We start from the raw sequence: 22,879 nt of genomic DNA on the forward strand, positions 1-22,879 counted from the left end.
ATTTCACAAACTATGGAATTGATTGAAGTGGCTAGGAAGGGTAAATTAATGAATATAAAAGAAGAATATCAAATCTACCGCCACTTCAAGGACAACAAATTGATAGATGAGCAAAAACAGGCAAAAGAAATCAATACTCAGAACAGCATGTTTGACCTCATTACCACTTGTACACACACACCCCCCACCACGTCACGATACACATAGCTTTAAATAACATCGACGTGGCTTCTCCACTGCACTACACAATACACTACGCGTCGGACACAGCCGACCACAAGGTAAGGCCAGCATCAAATATTATTTAATATTCAACGTTAAATATATTATAATAGATAAAACCTAACGTAATACAATATCTTTGCAGCCCACGCAACCTCGTGCTGACGCCTCCCCCATTGGGACAATCCACTAAGAGGAACCTGAATATTTTACTTGGACGGTTTTAACTTTAATTTTAACATTCACGACCCGCTTTGTGGGTGATTTTTTAAATGCAAGTGGGATACCCGCACTCGGGATACTAGATGTTGTTGTGTTTTACGCTCCGATATGTGTAACATCTTCCACAAAAAACTGTATATTGTGATTGTTGAGCAGTGCAAGTGTTTCCATATTTTTGTTGTGGATGCCTCTGATGATGGCTCTCTGTGAGCCGAAACATGTAAGGCAAATGTGAGGAAATGGTGACAAGAATATATATTGTTACACTCGACGGAGGTTTTATTGGTAGTTGGTGATAAGCCAACAAGTTTCTTCGACACATCTTATTTTGATTAAATTATCTTCTGTCCTGACAGGTCACCCGCCCATATATTTCTTTAGTGTTTATTACTCTCTCTACAGTACTTACAAAAAATTAAGTCTGTCTCACCTTTATCATCACACATGGCTTCATGAATCTTAATCTGATACTGACTCCTGCACAGGGCAGCTACATAAGAGAGTTCCAAAAGTTCTGGGCCATTTTGCAAAATATAAAATTTTAGAGGAAAAGTTGTCACTTGATATTTTTGGTGTTTGGCAGCTGGCCATGAAACACTACTGTACTCCAGAACATCCATGTGTTTGCAACCATTCTCTCAGCAATATTGTAATACACATGTTCTAGCATTCAGGACTGTATTAACCTTTAACATCCGAATGACACATATATATGTCGCAAGCAGCAACCAGAGTTGGCCGAATGGCACATATATGTGATGCAGGACACATGCACTCTTTGGGAGTGCTGAGTTTGACCTTTGGTTTGAAATCAAAACCAACCTACGTGAGGTCATGTCAGTGGTTCATTCCTTAGCTCTGAACAAGCAAATCATTAATCTCGGTCCTGGTTTCGAAACTATTTATGTTTACATATGACTGTTTATGACCTGGTCAGCCAAATATAGCCCAGCTTTGTTCTGAGAATGATGTATAAAGTACTTATAAGATCAGTGTTATCTTATGCCTCTGAGACCTGGCCACTGTCAAAATCTGATGAAAGACTGTTAAGTATATTTGAAAGGAGGATCTTGATATATATCTTTGGACCAGTGGAAGAAAATGGAATATGGAGGAAGAGGTATAACCATGAGCTATACAAACTATTTAATGAACCAGACGTTATTGGATTTATAAAGGTGAAAAGGCTTAAATGGGCTGGACGCATAATACGTGCCAGCGAGAATAGAACGATTAAGAAAATGCTTAACACCAAACCAGAAGGAAATAGGAGAGTGGGAAAACCAAGGTTAAGATGGGAAGAATGTGTGTGGCAGGACATAAGAATTTTGGGTATAAACAACCGGATGAATGTAGCATCGAATAGAGAAGAATGGCGAGCAATCCTGAGGAAGGCCAGGGCTCACAAAGGGCTGTCGTGCCAGTGGTGATGATGATGATGATGTTCTGAGAACTGAACAGGAAATATTCGTCGGTGCTTGCAGATCAGTGCTTCTAGAGCTTTCAAGGAAGTGTGACATATTCAAGGATTGGTTTTCAGTGGCGAATTATCAGTTAGGAAGTCAGTGTTGGATTTCTTCATCACTTAAAAAGTTAGTGTCAGACTGTCATACAGTATATTTCTTTGTATATTATTTTTATTTTGTGTCTTGGAAGAGGTATAAACCCACTGAGCCAGTATTACTTTGTGAGTAAAAGGCATCTTTGTCATTGTGACTTTCCATATCAGTGTGGGACTGGCACCTTTTCGACTACTATTACAATTATTATTTTTTATTGCTAGTGGGGTAGGACTAAGTCCCTTGTACTGCTGCCACTTCTGGCCTATTGTACCATACTATTACAGTTACTTTGCATCACTATTTTGCGAGTCTTTGTCAATCAACATAATTTATTTGATTTTGCTGGAAACCCCCTTCCCCCAAGATGGAACCTCAAAAACTTGCCCGATATTCCAAACTTCTCGATGCAGAAGAACTGGAGGAAATATTGATGGAAGAGGAATCTTATGAAGAGTTAGAAGATATCAATGAGTTCACTGAACCTTGAGAAAATATGTCATCATCATCATCATCATCAGACAATGAGGCAGAAGAAACGGTAATTAGGTTTCATGATAGAAGACCCGGGGATTTGCCAAAGGTATTAGGCTTCACTGGTCCTCTGAGTGGAATCAACAGATCAGCTGCTCCCAATATAAATGCACAGTCGCCTCCTTTTTCCATTTCATTCTGTTTTTCCAGCAAATATTCCAAATCTTGTTACAAGAAACCAACAGATATTTCCACCAATTTATGGCATGCCAAGATGGTCCAGGCCCTTCTGTTCAACCGCATGGTGTTACAATTGAAGAGATATATAACTTTTTGGCAATAATTGAAATGGGCCATGATCAACAGGACACACACAAAGATTATTGGTCAAGAGATGAGCAATACCGCACTCCATTCTACCCTAACACCATGGTACAAGACCGTTTCTTCCATATTTTGAGATTCCAGCATTTCAAAAATAATGAAGCTCCTTCAAATCGAGATGACCCAGAGTATGATGGGCTCTGGAAAATTAGAAAAATTTTTGACAATCTCAACAACAAATTTTGTGAACTTTACAATCCATCAGAATGTCTTGCTGTTGATGAAGTCATAGTATTGTTCAAAGGAAGAGTGATTTTTCGTCAGTATATTCCAAAGAAACACAAAAGATTTGGTATAAAAGTTTACAAGCTTTGTGATTTTCTTGGCTACACTTATGACATGACAGTTTATTTAGGCAAACAAAGGCAACTTGCGACAGAAGAAATTACATTGACACATGGCATTGTTCTCCAGCTAATTCGAAGAGTAGAAGGCTTGGGACACAAAATTTACATGGACAATTATTTCAGTTCTCCTGCTTTATTTGACGATCTTTTAGACAGGAAAATAAATAAATGTGGCACCATTCACAATGACAGGCGTGGAATGCCACAAGAAATTTGGCCCAAGTCAATTAAATTGAAAAAAGGGGATATCGTTAGAAGAGTCAAGCGGCATCTAAGTGTTGTTCGTTGGAAAGACAAGCGTGATGTGTATGTTCTGATGAATATGCACCCTCCTCCATTGGAAGGCAACTTCCGAGATGAATCTGGCCATGCTGTCAAACCTCATGTAATTGAAGACTACAATGCACACATGGGCTTTGTGGATAAATCTGACAGGCTGGTAAACAGTTATGGCATTGCTCGGAGGACATGGAAGTGGACAAAGAAATTGTTTTCCCACCTTCTAGATATGACTATTCTAAATGCATATCTATTACACAAGTCATGTGGTGGAAAAATGACACATAAAAAGTTCCGCTAAATACTGGTGCGGGATTTGATTCTTCAATCGCATGAGGTGAATATCACAGTCAGCGGCGTTTCTCGGGGGAGGCCAAGTTCATCTGGGGTCCAACTGAGTCGACTGGAGGTGAAACATTCACAACACTGGCCACCCAAAGGAAAACAAAGACGTCATATTTGTTCTCAGAATGAGAAGCGCAGAAGCACGCTCTACTACTGTAAAAAGTGTGACATTGCGCTGGTCAAGTGGGATTTGTGGTGGACAAAGTGACGCTGGGGTAGATTTTCTCTGAGTACCTCGGTTTCCCCTGCCAATCTTCATCCCACCAAATTCTTCATCATCATAATCACCCGGGGCAGGTACAATAGGCCCATCAGTGGCCGCCATGCTGAGTGGACCCAACTGGACTCCACCCCCTACTATGCGAATCAACTGAAGTGACAATTGGCCACATGGAAATCGCCGCCACCGCCACCAGCACCACCACCACCACCAAGAAAGAAGAAACAGCGACAGGACAGGTCAGAAGGCAAGGTAATGCTTGAATTGGTTTTCAACTCATCTTGAATTGCTCAAATGGAATTCATCCCAGAAGGAACGACTGTAATCATGCACTGCTACAAGATCCTTTGCCATCTAATACAATTCAACTCGCTGTAAGCGTCCTGAGCTTTGGCGCAGGAAGAACTCGCTGTTGCTACATGACAATGCCGCTGCACATTGCTCTATGCTTGCCCAAGAGGAGCTGTCAAAACATCACCATTTTGCCACATCCTCCATACTCACCTGATCATGCACCATGCAATTTCTCTTCTTTCCCTGCTTGAACAAAAAGGTATGTGGGCGTCACTTTCAGTTGCCACAAGGGAAGCCATATGGGACTTCCCTGCAAATATCTTCCAGCAGTTTCCACCAGCTATACCAATGTTGGTAGACTTGCACAGCGTCCAAAGGCGGCTATTTTGAGGAAAGATGTGGATATGTGTAAGTGTATGTGAGTATCTTGTAATATGGTGCAACAAAACCACAGTCCACGAAATTATTGATGGTAGTCGTACTTTAGTCAGACTAATTGAAGAAAAGAGATCATTTGGGAAATATGTGTAAGATTTCCACTCTCAACTAGCTTGCCCAAGACAGAGTCAGCCTAATGAACCTTTGTTTCATAACAGGTTATGAATTTTTTTAGCATCTTCTCAATTCTGCCACTACTTCATGAAAAAACACAGTTAATATTTACATTTAGAAATATTACTACAATGCACAAATGAAAACAAAACACGAGAAAAACTTTTTAAGATATCATAGAACTAAAACCACCTGTTGCCATGTCCACCAAACTTAGTGTTAGGGCTCATGATCACCAAGAGTTTTGCATGCCTTGGTCATTAAGCTCGGTGCTACGACATTCTTCGTCTCTCTGTTGGCAGTCTGGTCACCCCCCTGGGCAGTGGCAGAAGGCCAGTTCTGGAGTGCAGTGCAATACCATTCTTTCCAAATATTTTCCTCAATCTGTTGGTATTCTTGTAGCCCTTCAACCATAGGTGCAGCATTTCTTTGGTGATCTACTGTAGTGAAGCTCATCGTAGCTTCAGAGAATGACTTTGAGCCAAGTCTAACGCAATTGAGTTGCTATTCATTCAAAATTTGAGAACAGAATGTGTCCTGCAAGCAACATATACAAGGACATTTTGCACTGTGCATGCAATGACATCTGCAGTCAATGGAAAAATCTGTATCACACATTCCAGGAATACATAACTTCAAACTAATTTTGCACTGATGTCTTTTGAGATGACTCTCCATAACAAATTATTTTTACAAGCAACGTGAAAACTGGCTCCTCCCAGTGTGTATGCACTGATGCATCCACTACGTAAACCAAAAAACCTATTGCAATTATCATATGTCAACATCCGTTTTCAGCAGTTAGTGATAAAGTAATTGTGCTCTAATCACCACATTCTGTTGCTCATTTGTCTCCATGGCATAGTGCTTAATTAATTAAGCACAGGGACAACTTTACCTTTAACCACTGCATACACGCTGATGTACTTTCAGATGGCTGTGCTGATTAAATGATCTGTTACACATATCACAGGGATATGGCCGCTCCCCACTATGTATGCGTTCATGTGCCCTCAAATGACTGTTCCTAATAAATGATTTATTACACATATAACAGGAAAATGGCCGCTCCCCACTATGTATGCGTTGGTGTACCTTCAGGTCACTGCTAGTGGTATACGACTTAGTACACATATCACACGCATATGGCCGCTCACCACTATGTTTGCGTAGATGTACCTTCACCTGATTCTTAGATATATATGACTTATTACACACAGCACAAGAAAATGGCCGCTCCTCACTATGTGTGCGTTGATGTACCTTCAGGACATTGTTAGTGGTAAATGCCTTATTACATATATCACAGGAGAATGCCCGCTCCCCACTGTGTATGTGTTGATGTTCCTTCAAATGACTGCGCTTGGTAAATGACCTATTACACACCTCACATGAAAATGGCCGCTCCCCACTATGTATGCGTTCATGTCCCTTCAGATGATTCTGCTGACTAAATGATTTATTACACACAAGACAGGAAAATGGCCGCTCCCCACTATGTATGCGTTGATGTTCCTTTAAATGACCCTGCCTGCTGAATGATTTATTACATACACTACAGGAAAATGACCGGTTTGCAGCATGTATACGTTGATGCCTCTTCAGACCACTGCTACGCCTGAACAACTTATGACACACATCACAGGAAATTGGATGCCCACCATGAACGAGTCTACGTTCATTCACGACACTCTGGAAAGGAGAGACAAATGTTAGAACAAATCTAATGGGAACAGGAACAAGTTGCAAAGTATGTTACAATTGAAATGAATGTTGTATTACCTCAGTTACGTTCTTTAACAAACGATGAGACTAGTTTGTGTAATGGTTACATTCTAGACTGGTGTTCTGGAGGTGTTCAGTGTGAATGTTGGCTGAGACACTGTCTACAGTCAGATGTATTCATGGTGTTCCTCAGTCCCTCCAGCCAAATAGTACACTGATAAAGCCTAAATTGCTTCCACCCAAATCCTTTCGAATTCTTCATTCTTCAAAGGTAGGGTGTGGAGTGGGGCCACTGAAAGGCTATTCTAAGCATGTTAACAAACTTTTGCTTACCATATTAAGCAGGGAGTTTGTTCACCATGTGTACAATGACTAGCCTCTCAAGAGGAACACTGCTCTGTGGAGTTGGTTAGTCATCAAGTCATATATAAGGAGTTTCAGGGAAGTGGGGGCTGGTCTGAAAGCATTCAGACCTGTCAGAGTCTACAATGGTCATGAGTCCCACGCGACTCCGAACCAACAATCACTGTGCTGGCAAGATCAGCAGGAAATTTGCAGGTAGACAGGTGGGCAGGCAGGAAGTGAAGGAGTTCCAGGACAAACTAATCACCTACCTTCGTCAAATACAATTTGGACTGCACAGATAATGATCCATACAACAACTGTTCTACCTGTTCCAGTGTTGCGCGTCTACTGGTTGTTGTGGGAACAGGTTTACTAAGTCACTGTCTATGAAGGCAAGGATACATATGCAGACATACAGTGCAAGTAGGCTAACAACAGAGGAACTGTTCAAGGTGATGTATTCCTGTGGTCCAATGTGGAATTACATGCAGAGGACAACCCAAGTGATTCAACATTACACAGCTGTTGTCTAGCAGTATCCATCTCCATGGTGCTTCTGACTGCACCAGTCCTGATTTCAAGCCTAATGTCACATACATGTTTACATGGTATCGTACCGGCCATTTCTTTTGGCTCCACTATTGCAGCCTTCAGGAGTAATGGAATGAAGCTCACTAATACAAATTATATAATACTGTGAATGTACAGACACCATTATTATACTCCAGCAACCCAACGTACATATGCAGCTATGTATATCTTTATTCCATCTAACAATAAACAGGAATGTGTCACACAAAACACTGACTAAGAAGAAAACGGTTCTCCTACAATCTTTTGAGGGTAATGCTGGAAGATGATCTGTGAGTCCACTAATGATCAGTGGTGGGGCCTCTGCTATCCCTATTAGTAAACAAAACAGGCAGCTGCAGATGCCCTGCTATTCAATAAGGGAGGAGATGGATGAAATTTTAAACATGCTTTACAGCAACACCACTGAAATAATAACATGCAGAGATATTAATATTGTCACGTATTGGGTACGTAACACGACAAATAACTTCACGCCGTCTTGGATATAGCGAATTTATTCCACTTGCTCTTACAGTTACACAATTTACAGTTTCACAACTACTGCCATCTACAGTATCACAATTACTTTTCCTGCTGAAGCCACTGCCATTCACTCAACACAACTCATGCTGAATACTAGTAACTCTCTCTCTAGTAACTGGCTCCATCCTTACTGATGAATCCCCCCTGAATAGTGTTCACTGTTCCTTATTTAGGCTCGGCACGGACAACATACAGAACACATTGCTGCTCGGCAACAGATATCGGGCACTGTTGTCAGGAGTTTCTACCTATGCATTGCCTAGCAACAGTTGCTGCATGGACTCGCCTGTTGGGTGACATCACAGCCTAGTGGGGAGGGGTGTTTACCCAGCATTGCATGATGATGGAAGGAGTGCGGGTATGTGATGTCACTCGTGAGAACACAGAGTTCACGTGACCCCTACTTCCTGTTGTGCCATCCACATCACAATATTAACTATCTTAATGATTCCACATAAAACAATATTTACATCTGATATTAGCCTCCTATGGTCTATCCAGTATTGTGAAATTTCCTACCAGAATTCAGGAAAATTCTTACTCTGCATTTGATAATATTTTTAAGTTTAATAATGTTTCAGTATACCCTACTATAAATGGGCTCTCAGATCATGATGCCCAAGGTTTAACAATACATAATATATTTACTCAAAAATACAATACTTGTTACTATTATAATCAAAAAATCAATGAATCATCAATTATGAACTTTAATATTAAACTAAGTTATGAAATATGGGAGGATATATTTGTTGAGAAAAATGTAAACACTGCCTTTAATAATTTTTTGAATATATAATTAAGAATATTTTACTCTAGTTTTCCTCTCAAAAAAGTGTATTTTAAATCTGATAATAAGGCTTTGTTAACAGCAGGCCTAAAGATTTCATGTATAAATAAAAGAAGGCTTTTTTTAGCTCAAAGAAGCAGTAATGACCCAATTTTGAACAAATATTATAAGGGATATTGTAAAATTTTATCAAGCGTCATTAAATCAGCAAAACAAAGATATTACAATAGTATTTTAACTCGTTCAAAAAATAAAGTAGAAACTACATGGAATATTATAAAAAATAACTCTAACACAAAACCAAATGTCCATAACATAATTTCAATAAAGGTGAATGGCAATTTATCTCGCGATTTCGGCTGTTCAAAGGAACTACCAGAATAAAGCTATACCCAATTGTGTAAATTCTAAAACGTACTTATTCAAGGCATATACCCGACCTTTAAAGAAATAGAAGATATAACAAGGTCACTAAAAATAAACAACTCATACGGATATGACGGGATATCAACAAAAATTTTAAGTAGTATTCCATATATTTCTTCTCCCTTGTGTAATAGAATATTGATTACTGGCAGCTTTCCAACAAGATTACAATTTTCGGAAATAAGACCCATATTTGAAAGAGACAAAAATGACACATTTAATTACAGACCTATTTCACTCCTCACGTCACTCTCTAAGATTTTCAAAAAAGTACTCTATAATAGATTATATCAACATATTGAGGATAATCATAATCTTGTTAATGAACAGTTTGGCTTTAGGCAAGCATCGTCAACAGATTACGCGTCTTATCGCTTAATTAGTAATATCTTAAGAGCATTAAATTGTAAATTATTGGTTCTGGGTATTTTCTGCGATCTTCATAAGGCATTTGATAGTGTTAATTATGATATTTTGTTGTTCAAAATGGAATTCTATGGGATTACAGGAACAGCTTATAACTTAATGAGATCCTATCTACAAGATAGATATCAGGCAGTGTTAGTTAATGTTAACTCAAGTAAATACTACTTTAGATGGGAACCTGTTACTGTTGGAGTCCCTCAGGGGTCCGTACTTGGTCCCTTGCTCTTTCTCTTACATGTTAATGATATGCCTAATGTAATATCAGACATCTCAACCCGTCCTATATGCTGATGACACTAGTCTGATAATTACAAACCCTGATATCCAGATGTTTGAAAGAGATATAAATACCGCCATACAAAGATTAAAGAGATGGCTTCATAGCAATTTATTATCATTAAATCTGGAAAAAAAAAAGATTTCCTTCAGTTTTTAAGTAAAAACACTAATGCAGGTGACTTAACAGACAGATAACTAGTGTACATACCATAAAATTTTTAGGTTTAATTGATAAAAATGTATCATGGCTTACTCATATTGAACAATTGATACCTAAACTAAATAAAGTATCTTACGTAATTACAAGGGTTGGAACTCTAATGGTGGCAACTATTTATTTACAACTGATACAAAATAGATGCATGTTTCGAAGTTTTACTGTCCTCCAATGTAGTCATCAGCATTGCGTACAATCAGATGCCAGTGATGTGGAAGTCACAGGATACCTTTAGCAGTGCCTGTTGTGTTGATAGTTTGAATGGAGTGGTCTACTGCCTGCCACATTTTGGCATCCCTTGTTGAAGGCTTTTACCCACCTTGCCACTGTTCTGTAAGGCAATGCAGATTCCCCGCAAGCCTCTTGAAGACCTTGATGACACTGTTGTGCTGTACGGCCTCTGGCACATTCAATCTTTAACCAACTCCATCGTTCCTGTTTCTAAAACATCGTGACAACACTACATTAGATCGCCAGCTAACTAATGTGTGGTATAAGTGACATTATTTGGTTCCGTTGCATGGCGTCTCTACAGCAGTGTTGCCACTATTAGAGTTCCAACCCTCATAGATTTTTGAAACCATTATTGTCTTTGGAAACCTTAAAAATGGTTTACTTCTTATTAGCCCATTCAATTATCTCGTACAGTATAATATTTTGGGGTAGTTCAACTCACCCTAAAATTATATTTAAAATCCAAAAAAGGATAATAATAAGAATCATTACAAATTCTGGCAGCAGGGATTATTGTTGAAATTTATTTAAGGAACTGTCTATTTTACCATTTTACTCTCAGTATATATTCTCTTTATTAATGTTTGTTGTTAATAATAAAGATTTATTTAAAATGAACTCGGATGTTCATACTTTTAAGACAAGATCTAACTGTGATTTGCATTTTCCAGTAGTAAATCTGACTGTATACCAGAAAGGGCCGGTCACGGTAGCCGAGCGGTCTAAGGCATGCACTGTCTTCGTTCGCTCTGAAGCCGNATAGATTTTTGAAACCATTATTGTCTTTGGAAACCTTAAAAATGGTTTACTTCTTATTAGCCCATTCAATTATCTCGTACAGTATAATATTTTGGGGTAGTTCAACTCACCCTAAAATTATATTTAAAATCCAAAAAAGGATAATAATAAGAATCATTACAAATTCTGGCAGCAGGGATTATTGTTGAAATTTATTTAAGGAACTGTCTATTTTACCATTTTACTCTCAGTATATATTCTCTTTATTAATGTTTGTTGTTAATAATAAAGATTTATTTAAAATGAACTCGGATGTTCATACTTTTAAGACAAGATCTAACTGTGATTTGCATTTTCCAGTAGTAAATCTGACTGTATACCAGAAAGGGCCGGTCACGGTAGCCGAGCGGTCTAAGGCATGCACTGTCTTCGTTCGCTCTGAAGCCGGGATCGTGGGTTCGAATCCCACTCAGGGCATGGATGTTTGTGTGCATTTTTCTGTGTTTGTCTACAGGTAGAGGCCTTGCGACGAGCTGATCACTTGCCCAAGGAGTCCTACCGTATGTGTAAGATCTAGAAAAACCGAAGTGAACGGAGTTCATGGAGGTAGGCCTAGGCCCACTGGGGCTGTAGTGCCAAGGGGGGGGGGAAACCACAAAGGAGTATGGTGCTCTGGTATTAAACTTTACAATCACTTTCCATCAACTCTTACACAAATATCATACGATATTCCTAAATTTAAAGTGGCATTAAAGAATTTCCTGACCACCAACTCTTTCTACACTGTGGAGGAATACTATTGTTATAAATAAGAATTCTGAAATTTGACTATATCTGAAATATTGAAATCGCTGATTTTATGACTGTAAATTTTGATTACTTTGATTGTAAGATGTCAACTTTATGTTTTTATAATTTGTCCAACCATGTATAAGAAAATTCATTCTATGCATGAATGGGACTTGTTCCACATCCATTGGCGTTTTAGCCCCTCTCGATCTATGGAATTGTAAATAAATATGAATATGAACTCACCGCATGTTCAGCCTGTATTCCTGGGAATGATATTGGCAATGGATCTTCTAACTCTTCCACATCTGAGATCTCCTCCACTTTTATATTGATGGTCTGAAATGTATCATGAGAAGATGTTAAATGTGTCTCAGTACATAACCCTTGCACATCTTCCTGTGGATGTGCACAGTCCTGCAAAACCAGCAAACCCGTATCAATCAGGGCTGTGCGCTCTCACTACACACAACAGCATACACTTTCATTACTACGGTCACTGTGCAGTGCATCACTTTCATGATGGCTGCTCTGTACAGGTTTTCTTCATTGTAACTATCAGAAATCTTATTAGTTTGCAACTCCATGGTGTAGCCTCCGTCTTGAACACATACATGTAGTGGTCACTTAGAAAATGCAGAAATTGCCTACCTTTTGTGGACACATGGAAAGTAGCCCACCACTGGTTCCTCTCCTGAGCCATAGCCTCAAGATCTGCTCTTAATACTGCCCTTCCATCTATGTATAGGTCTCCCAATTGGCCCTTCCATTCAGGATTGCCAACCAAAACTTTCCACGAATGCATGATCTCTCACATGAATGCTAAATGATCTGTCCATCTCATACTCATTGATGTTAGGATTCCAATGATATCTGCCAAATTGTTCCACTGACACAGCTTCTCATTCTCCAGCATCCAGTCACTCTTTCACTCTTAGACCTATATATACCCCTCAGTATCCTCTTCTACACCGCTGCAATGTATATTCTTTCTTCCCTCAACCTTTAACGCCCGGACTTTTAAATTGCCGGCAGCTCCCTATAGCCGGAATTTAAATGGCCCTAAGTCTTTAACATTGCAGACTTTCAGAAAAAAAAAAAAAGCATATTTTCTGTTCTATGCAACATCGGAATATGAACTAAAAAGAATCTGAAAGACAATAAAATTTTCTACATATACACAAAGGGGCAGGTTTTACAAATGAAAATTAACTGTGATCATTTTGTCATGAAATGCAAAATATAATCTTTATTATATACGTTATGAAATTCTAAAGGACTTAACCGTCATTTTTCTTCAACCTTGAATCGTGTTGGTGATGTAAACATGACGACACTATATGCAATCATATTTGGTACAGACTGTACACGGTTTGGACTGTGTCACTTCACAGTTTACACTCTGACATGAGCATGTCCCACTCTCGAAGCAGTCCACGAGACACAGCGCAACATCACGCATTTACAGTAGAAAAGCCTGCTCCTGCTTTTCTTGTTTATAGAACAAACGCGACGTCTTTGTTTCCCTTTAGCTGGCCAATGTTTTGAATGTTTCACCTCCAGTCGACTCAGTTGGGCCCAAGATGAACTTGGCCTCCCCCAAGTAATGCCACTGACCGTGATATTCGCCTCATGTGATTGAAGAATCAAATCACGCACCAAAATTTTGCTGAATTTTTTGTGCATCATTTTTCCATCACATGACTTGTGTAATAGATATGCATTGAGAATAGTCATATCTAGAAGGTGGAATAACAATTTCTCTGTCCACTTACATGTCGTCCGAGCAATGTCATAGCTGTTCACCATTCTATCAGATTTGTCCACAAAGCCCATGTGTGCACTGTAGTCTTCAATTACATGAGGTTTGATAGCATGGCCAGATTCATCTCAGAAGTTGCCATCCAGTGCAGGAAGGTGCATCAAGTTCTTCCAACTCTTCATTAGGTTCATCTTCCATCAATATTTCCTCCAGTTCTTCAGCATCGAGGAGTTTTGAGTATCTAGCTCGTTTTTGAGGTTCTATCTTGGGGGAGGGGGCTTCCAGCTAAATCCTATACTTTATTTGAAAAAGCGAGACTGTTAGGAACACTCGCAAAATTGTGATGCAAAGTAATTGCAATAGCAGTCGAAAAGTGTCAGTCCGCCATTGATACCGAAAGTCACAGTGACGAAGATGTCCTCACGCACAAAGTTACACTGGCTCAGTGGGTTTATACCTCTTCTGAGATACAGAATAAAAATGATATACAAAGAAATAAAGGAGTCTGACACTGACTTCTTACTAATAACGAAATATTAGAAAATCCGCCACTGATGTCCTAACTGACAATTCAGCACTGCAAACCAATCCCTGAATTCATCACACTTCCTTGAAAGCTCTGGTAGCACTGATATATAAGCGCGTTACGAATATTTCCTCCTCTAAGTTCTCAAAACAAAGCTGAACTCTATGGCTCACCAGGTCATAAACAGTCATATCTAAACGTAAATAGTTTCGAAACCAGTACCCTGATAAACGATTTCATTGTTCAGAGCTAACAAATAAATGTCTGTCATGAAAGTTCATGAGTTTGTTTGGGTTTCAAACCCAAGGTCAAACTGCGGGCACTCACAAAGGAAGCACGTGGCTTGCCTTTAAAAATTGTAACTTTCGGCCAGCTCGGCTTGCTACTTGCTGCCAATAATTATAACATTCAGCCGTTAAAGGTTAAAGTGAGAAACCAATTTCCATACCCACACACAGACACACACAAGTAGAACAGAGTTCTGCCTATATGTAAACATCATGTACTCCAACAGCAGACGGAAACAGAGTAGATTCTGAACAGAATAGTAGCAAGCATTTCCCACATTTTAATCTCCTCTGTTTCTTCTTGAACGCAACTGGGTTCATCAATTCGCTGTATTCTGTTTCATGTGTATTGCTGTTACACAGAATAGCAGCAGTACACCACAATCAACGGGGAACAAGAAGCAGTCCTCTTGAGACACACTGGAAAAATTTACACAAAATTCCCTATTCACCATACTGGAGAAGTTCTGTGTCACAGATGCAGTTCAGAGAGAACATGCAATTTTGTGACTCAGATATGCCTAACAGTGAACACAAATGGAACATACAACTCACCTCATGTTCAGCCTTTATTTCTACAAATGTCATTGGCACGGGATCCTCATCTTCAACATCTGAGACTTCCTCGACTTTTATGTTGACAGCCTGATCACCACTGGGCGATGATGATGCATGTGACTCACTATGTGAGCCTGGTGCATTTTCCTGTGAATCCAAGCGGTTCTGTAAAACCACAATATCCTTATCAGTCATGTCTATAATGTCATTACACAGAACAGCATACACTTCCATTGCGTCCCCATTTCTGCACTGCATCAAACTCATAACCACTGCGCTCTATTGGTTTTCTTCTTTGCAACCATGGGGATGAGAATAAGAACAGGAAATTCTGGATTTGATTCAGATATGCCTAAAATTGGACACTTGGGGCAAGGGCACACCAAGGAAACTGGAAACCACAATGCAACCACAATTTCCAAGAACTGTTATCAGCTTGAGTTGATTACATGTTATTGAATGGAGCAGCAGAAATCAAGGAAATGGTAATGCAGCTGTTCTACAAACACCCTTCAGTGATTAATTTGTTTCTTAAGATTGCATGAAAGTTTGACGAAGCTGCTAATTTTGTTTCTGTGCAGTTAACTGAGCAAGAGCCTGGTATATACGGCAAACGCCACCAAGACTCTGTTTGGCAGGACAAAATATATTTGACTTCGGAAAGAATTTATCATTAGAGTCTGGATCCTGGTCAAGTTCTTTTGAAACAATATAAGCTCCTCAGTTTAAATTGTAACAGAAGAACAGATGCACCCAACGTTTTCTTTTCATAATACTGTCTTTATGCATCCTGTTGCAGTAATATCTCTTTTATTTTATTTATATTTCCATCTTAAATGCAATTTATTATACAGTCACCCTTCTTCCACATTACATGGTTCGGCTGTATACAGCCATCATCAGGTGTCTTCTACGTATCTTCCTAAAATAGTTGCACCGTATGTCAGAATTTTGTATCGCAGTGTGAACACAATATTTCCTGATTAAAATAAATTGACCTTAATTTAAGGAAATTAACATCCGAATATTTTCCTTACAGCCGTCATCCTCTCTTCTCACGCCATCTCAACCGGTCTCAACTACCACCACATTATGACAGGATCAGTATTATCATCTTCCATCGCAAAAGGTAAGTGCACAAAATTAAAAAATACAATCATGCATTACATCGGACAAATACAACCACTTAAGATGATGTGAGTAACTACTCAAACATAAGTTTCCTCAGAGTGCACCTGCTAAACTGGAAACTACCTGCCTGCTTGAAATTGGTGCCTTTTCTTGCAAATTGCAGTTGCCAGTTTCCTTTGTGTGCCCTCAGCCAAAGACATGTAACTCACCTCATGTTCAACCTTTATTTCTACAAATGTCATTGGCACCGGATCCTCACCATCTTCCACATCTGAGACTTCGACTTTTATGTTAACAGCCTGATCACTATGAGATGATGATGCACATGCCTCACTATGGGAGCCTGGTACATCTTTCTGCAAATACAAGCAGTTCTGTAAAACCATCATAGTCAAGACTGCAACGTTATTGCACATTCCCACAACAACTGCGCACTGCATAAAACTGCTAACCACTGTTTTCTACTGATTCTTTGCTTTGCTGTTTCTCTCCCTGGCTATAGAGCCCTTTGGACCTTGGCTGCTTTTTCAGTTTCTTAATCCTATGAACAGACGGTAGGATTCCTTGGATGGGTAATTAGCCCATCACAGGGCCACTACCTACGTGCAGAACACAGAAACAGAATAGACACACAGACATCCAAGCCTCCAGTAGGATTCCAACCCACAATCCCAGTGTTCAAGTGGGCAAAGACAGTTTATGCCTCAGACCACGCAACCACTGCGACTGGCATTTCTTCTTCACACCTACCAAAATCATTAGTAACCACTAACACCATACAGCAGAGTCCTTGTTGGTGCATGACCTTCATGGAAACTAATGCTTCATTACTGTGTTCGCTACAGCTTTTTGCCCGTACCCAGTCTGAGCTAAACAATTCAAGTCGATAACCTCCCATATTATTTCTTTCAGATCCATTTTAACAGTTGCCTGTCATCCATACATACAACTCCCACCTGCAATCTTCTCTTGTGAATTTCTACCCAGATACCTGTATGAATGTCTTGTCCCTCACAAACATGACACATGACCTGCCCCTCACATCTTCCTTGAATTCATCATGCTAATAATACAGAAGACACTAAGCCCCACAATGTGTGCACCCATTCTTACAAAACTGAGGAACTAGAAATAACTTTTACAAGGTTTGGAACTTTAATAGTGGCAACTATTTATTTACAACTGATACAAAATAGATGCATGTTTTGAAGTTTACTGTCCTTCAATGTAGTCACCAGCACTGTGTACAACCCGTTGCCAGCAATGTAGAAGCCGTTGGATACCTTTAGCAGCGCCTGTTGTGTTGATAGTTCGAATGGAGCGTTCTACTGCCTGAAGAATCTCTGAACAACTCGGAAGCGAAGGCCACAAAGTGGTTCCTTCATCTTAGGAATCAAGTCAAAGTCACAAGGGTTAAGTCCGGGGAGTACGGTGGATGGTACAGCACTTCCCAGCCCCATCGATCAAACAAATCAGCCACAGCTTGCGCTGCATGTGGCCAAGCACTGTCCTGCAAAATGATGGGTGAGTTCTGCAGAAAGTGTCGCCACTTCTTTCTCAAAGCTAGTCGCAGGTTCTGTTCCAAACGTGAACAGTAATACTGTGCACTGACAGACTGCTGTTGGGGAACAGTATGTGTTAGGATAACACCATCATAGTTGTACACAAGAATCACCATAACTTTCACATTGCTGGGGTTCTGACGAACTTTTGATTTTCATGGTGACCTGTAATGATGCCATTCATTCGATTAGCGTTTCGTTTGTGGCTCACACGATTTGGCCCATGTCTCATCCAACATAATAATATGCTGTAAGAAAGCCTCTCCTTCACACTCATAGCGCTCCAAGTGGTCACGAGCAGCGTCATATCATAGCCATTTCTGTCAAATCATGCGGAATCCATCATGACGCAATTTTTCTCTTGCCCAGGCGTTCCTTCACAATGTGAAGCACAGTCGTACGCACTAATCCTGTCTCTCAGGCCAGGTCACAAATCATATGGTGTTGATCACTCTCCAGTAACGCAGACAATAGGAAAACCTGACCAACGCTTGTCTGCCACATTTTGGCGTCCCTCGTTGAAGGCTTTTACCCACCTTGCCACTGTTCTGTAAGGCAATGCAGATTCCCCGCAAGCCTCTTGAAGACCTTGATGACACTGTCGTGCTGTACGGCCTCTGGCACATTCAATCTTTATCCAACTCCACTGTTCCTGTTTTGAAAACATCGTGACAACACTACATTAGACTGCCAGCTGTCACGAGGCCCTATTCTTCTCGTCACTGTGCATGTGCGTGATGTTGGAAGGGAGAGTCCATTTGCTCTGAGGTAAGGTAGGTATGTAACTAATGTGTGGTGTGACATTATTTGGTTCCGTTGCATGGCGTCTCTACAGCAGTGCTGCCACTATTAAAGTTCCAACCCTCGTAACAGAAGCTTGTAACAAAGTGTTCAGTTCACTGACCATGTAAATACATGTAACAAGACCGTAATATTATTTTCTGGGAGCAGAAGCACAGAAGACTCACCATCATTTGTTTTACAGCAGGAAATATTTCCTCAGCTTTCTGTAATACAATTTTTGGCAATCTTGTTGCAACAGACTGCAGAGTCTTTTGTGAGCCTGAAACTTGATGATCACACATGATGGACAGTCCGTTGAGTCAGAAAGTGGCTTACAAGAATCCTAGTGATATAGCCACAAAGTTCTGATGTGTGTACCAGTATGTGACTAGGATTATGCAACCAAGTTCTGAAAGGGAACATACTGATTATGAATGGTGTTAAAACATTCATATGACACTTTAAGGAAACATATACTTACATGGGATATTATGTTCTGTCAGTGGAGGCTGTGGGGCCTGCCATTTCTGGGGTTTGTTAATTTGGTAGTTATTAGTGACATTTAGCAAGAGGTTCCTGCCTTGGAAACATTAATAATCCTGCAGCCTACATAACAACAAATCTCTGTAGACAGTAATCTATATACTTAAGGAGAGGATACACGTACATTCACTACATTTGGATACACTGCAATTTCAATTACTTCACCCTACGCTTTGAGCTCTCGAACTTCTTTTTAAGGAAATGTGGACTGGCATGCCTAACTGATGGGGAAAAATATAAAATGGTTAAATATTCAAAAAATAAGAAAGACTAAGCTCAAAAAAAAAGTTGAGAAGTTTAGAAGAATCACAGTAAAGAAGAGGCAGGAAGTATAATTTATGGGAACACAGCAACAGCATATCCACAGGAAGAGCAAACTCCATTCCTTTGCAATATTATATTTAAGCATCCTGTTGCACTCTACACGATAAATGATACAAACTCCGTCCTAAGTGCAAACAATATAAATTTATATGTCTTTGATCTTGTTCTTTCTACACTACATGTTTCGGCCTCTATCGGCCATCATCAGGTGTATACTTTTAACGTTGCTGCCACACTGAACCCAGTCTAAAACTTAACATTTAAAAACACAATGTCACGTTCTTCGTATTATCAACATCTACATCGTTGATATGTGTCTGGTATGTAGATTATGTTGCACACGTCAAACCCGATATTCTTGTAGTAGCACTCTAAAAATCTTTAGTTATGATGTTTTTAAAATCTTTTAAAATTTTCTCTAAATTTTAAATTTAAAATTNCATAACTAAAGATTTTTAGAGTTCTACTACAAGAATATCGGGTTTAATTTTAAATTTTAAATTTAGAGAAAATTTTAAAAGATTTTAAAAACATCATAACTAAAGATTTTTAGAGTGCTACTACAAGAATATCGGGTTTNTTCACTACATTTGGATACACTGCAATTTCAATTACTTCACCCTACGCTTTGAGCTCTCGAACTTCTTTTTAAGGAAATGTGGACTGGCATGCCTAACTGATGGGGAAAAATATAAAATGGTTAAATATTCAAAAAATAAGAAAGACTAAGCTCAAAAAAAAAGTTGAGAAGTTTAGAAGAATCACAGTAAAGAAGAGGCAGGAAGTATAATTTATGGGAACACAGCAACAGCATATCCACAGGAAGAGCAAACTCCATTCCTTTGCAATATTATATTTAAGCATCCTGTTGCACTCTACACGATAANATTCCTTTGATTGCTCACTAGCAGCAAGTAGCCTATAGATGACATTTACACAAAACTAGTTTAAATCAAAACAATTAAAATAACATGTTAATTGAAACAAAACAGGAATGAGAAATGAGGAAGTATCCTTAAGTAAATACCATATTTATTAGAAATACATAAAAAAAACTGTGACCCATCTTAATGAGGAACTGTGTCTTCTGTGGTCTATTTTACTATGACCTTGGTGGTGAATATATATAGTGCTTAACGGATATATGAAGCACGATACGTGAAGGAACTATATCACTTGCCTGGAGGGACCAAAAGAACCACGAAAACCTAGACAGAATAGCAGGTATGACAGCCGAAATTCGTACCGCGGATATCCCAAATACGAGTCAACACCGTTATGTCTACAACTGGCTCGTTTATGAAGCTTTGATGCATTACTCATATTAAATGTGGAAAGTCCTTATATGTGCTCAGTGGGTACAAACCAAACCGCATCCACTGCTGAACGTCAACCAAAAATAAAGAATCGAGATATCGTCGCCGATATGTTTCTTACAATTTAAACGATTAAAAATATGATAACAATTACTGGAAACATCTGCCTAAGCTACTAGGCTGTAATGTATATTTGAAAATTTCTTTGTATGCTTTCCAGCCCAGTTTCCAATGTAAGCTTATTCCGGGCAACCTATGCATATTTAAACTTAGATCTAATTAAGACCATAAATTATATGTAGCAACAGCAATAATACAAACCACAAAGGTGTTTTCTGGTGAAGATTCATTGTCATATTTGGATGAAACCCACCTCCTTTCGATACCGTTACGACCGTTACACCAACTTTCGGAGTCATTCACACGCGTTCACACGTCGTACATCACAGATTACGTACATGGCGTACATGCAGTTCATGCACGTGTACAATTCTATGTTCACCATTGGGAACTATGCACTATATTTACTGCTGTGCCATCTATCAGCCACGCTTGTGAAAACCGAACGGCGCTGAAGGCGGTAAAATAATAATCCAGTCGGTATGATTCGACGTTCATGGCTCTTACGGCCCGTACCTTTAATTTCAGTTTGAGCTGTACGTACTACAGCGACAGAGGCGGTGGATAAGTCGGTAAGAAAGTTCAATCTCCATGATATTCCCCCCAAATTTTCTATTTATTTATTATTCATTTATGTTTTATTTACTTGTAGTGTCAGCAGAATAGATGGCAACGGTGTCCCAAAAAATAATTAATTAAGCACCATGCCTTGAGACACGGGGGGGGGGTGATGATATTAGCACATTTCTTGACATCGACACTAGATGGAGGTGAGTGGTTAGTTTCGCGCCGTTGCCGCTTTAGACCCGGATAAAGAGCCACCGGTATCCATTGGTTATGAGGATGGATGAATCCCATTGCCGGCGTGAGTGTTATACAGACAAGGAAAATGTTGCCCCTTCCGGGAATCGAACCGTGGCTCTTCGGTCCATAGCCCATTGCCATACTAACTCAGCAAACCACCTCAGAAATATGCTACCAAGTGAAAGGACTAATAGTGAATAATGAGTTGAAAATTATGTGGAGGGATGAGGTCTTGTCCTAATTTAGGACCTTATCCGGGGATTTACTTGAGGAGACTAAGGAAAACCATGAAAAACCTCTGTTAAGACAATGCTCCTATTTCTGTGAGGTAGGGACATTATTTGTAAACATTGTTCACATAAATTTCACATTTTGAAGGAAGCATGCAGAACTGTAGTTGGTTGAGGCAACATGCTACAAGGTAGAAGGTTGCGGGTTCGATTCCCGATGAGGTCATTAGATTTTTCAATCGACCTATTCTTCCAGGTGCACTAAGGCCCTGGGGTCGACTCAGCCTCTGACAGAAATGAGTACCAGGAATCTTCCTGGGGGTTAAGGGCAGCTGGTGCATAAGGCTGACAACCTAACCACCATCTGTAAGTCACCTGTCTAGAAAATATGGGAGCTTTAATGTCTCACAACTGTATGGGCATCCACAGCCTGACACCTTCACCGTTTAGCACTACACTGACATGACATATAAGTTTCTTGTTCTTGCTGCTTTATAAAGGAGCCTGACAAAAAGATGGATGTGCCCCAGATCATGTTTGGATATGATATGATGAAAAAAATCCAATCCTCTGTATCGAGTGAAACCCTGCTTGTCCAGCCCGCAGCCAATCATTTTGCATACTGAATTGTTCTAGCTCATTAGCCAAGGCAGGAAGTGAAATAATTTAAAAAATCTTTCAAGATAATGTTTTTCTACTCCAGACATGATATAACTCCAGAAACTATTGCTGGTTTGCCCTCTTCACCTTTCATTTTCCAATTTGTATTATTCTATGCACCACACTTTCCATCACTGTTTATCAGTTGCTAAAATAATTAAAAGTATATACATTTTCAATCAGAGCTCTGTTTCATATGAGTACATATTTTATTTCTAATGTGCTGGCTCTAAATCCAGATAAAATAAATATAATAAAAGTTGTACCAAGTAATTCACCACAGCATCTGA

At 39.5% G+C, this 22,879-nt stretch overlaps 1 protein-coding gene across 3 annotated transcripts; it reads right to left on the bottom strand.

The window, feature by feature from the left end:
- Positions 1-4,995: 4,995 nt before the first annotated feature.
- Positions 4,996-21,243, bottom strand: LOC111875358 (zinc finger protein 436-like). 3 transcript variants are annotated; one of them, XM_023871558.2, is made up of 6 exons: positions 21,097-21,243; positions 18,778-19,001; positions 16,457-16,603; positions 15,114-15,263; positions 12,230-12,322; positions 4,996-6,590 (listed from the first exon to the last, which is right to left on the bottom strand). In XM_023871558.2, exons 2-6 carry the CDS (start codon positions 18,892-18,894, stop codon positions 5,799-5,801), a joined length of 1,299 nt encoding a protein of 432 aa, XP_023727326.1. In that variant the 5' UTR covers positions 18,895-19,001; positions 21,097-21,243; the 3' UTR covers positions 4,996-5,798. The 3 variants fall into 3 exon arrangements, with proteins under 3 accessions (XP_023727326.1, XP_023727324.1, XP_023727325.1); XM_023871556.2 differs by having other exon boundaries at positions 15,114-15,281; positions 21,097-21,240; XM_023871557.2 differs by having other exon boundaries at positions 15,114-15,281; positions 21,149-21,238.
- Between the last annotated feature and the right edge of the window lie 1,636 nt (positions 21,244-22,879).

This window comes from Cryptotermes secundus, unplaced genomic scaffold, assembly GCF_002891405.2.
Source record: "Cryptotermes secundus unplaced genomic scaffold, Csec_1.0 scaffold2092, whole genome shotgun sequence".
Lineage (NCBI taxonomy): Eukaryota > Metazoa > Arthropoda > Insecta > Blattodea > Kalotermitidae > Cryptotermes > Cryptotermes secundus.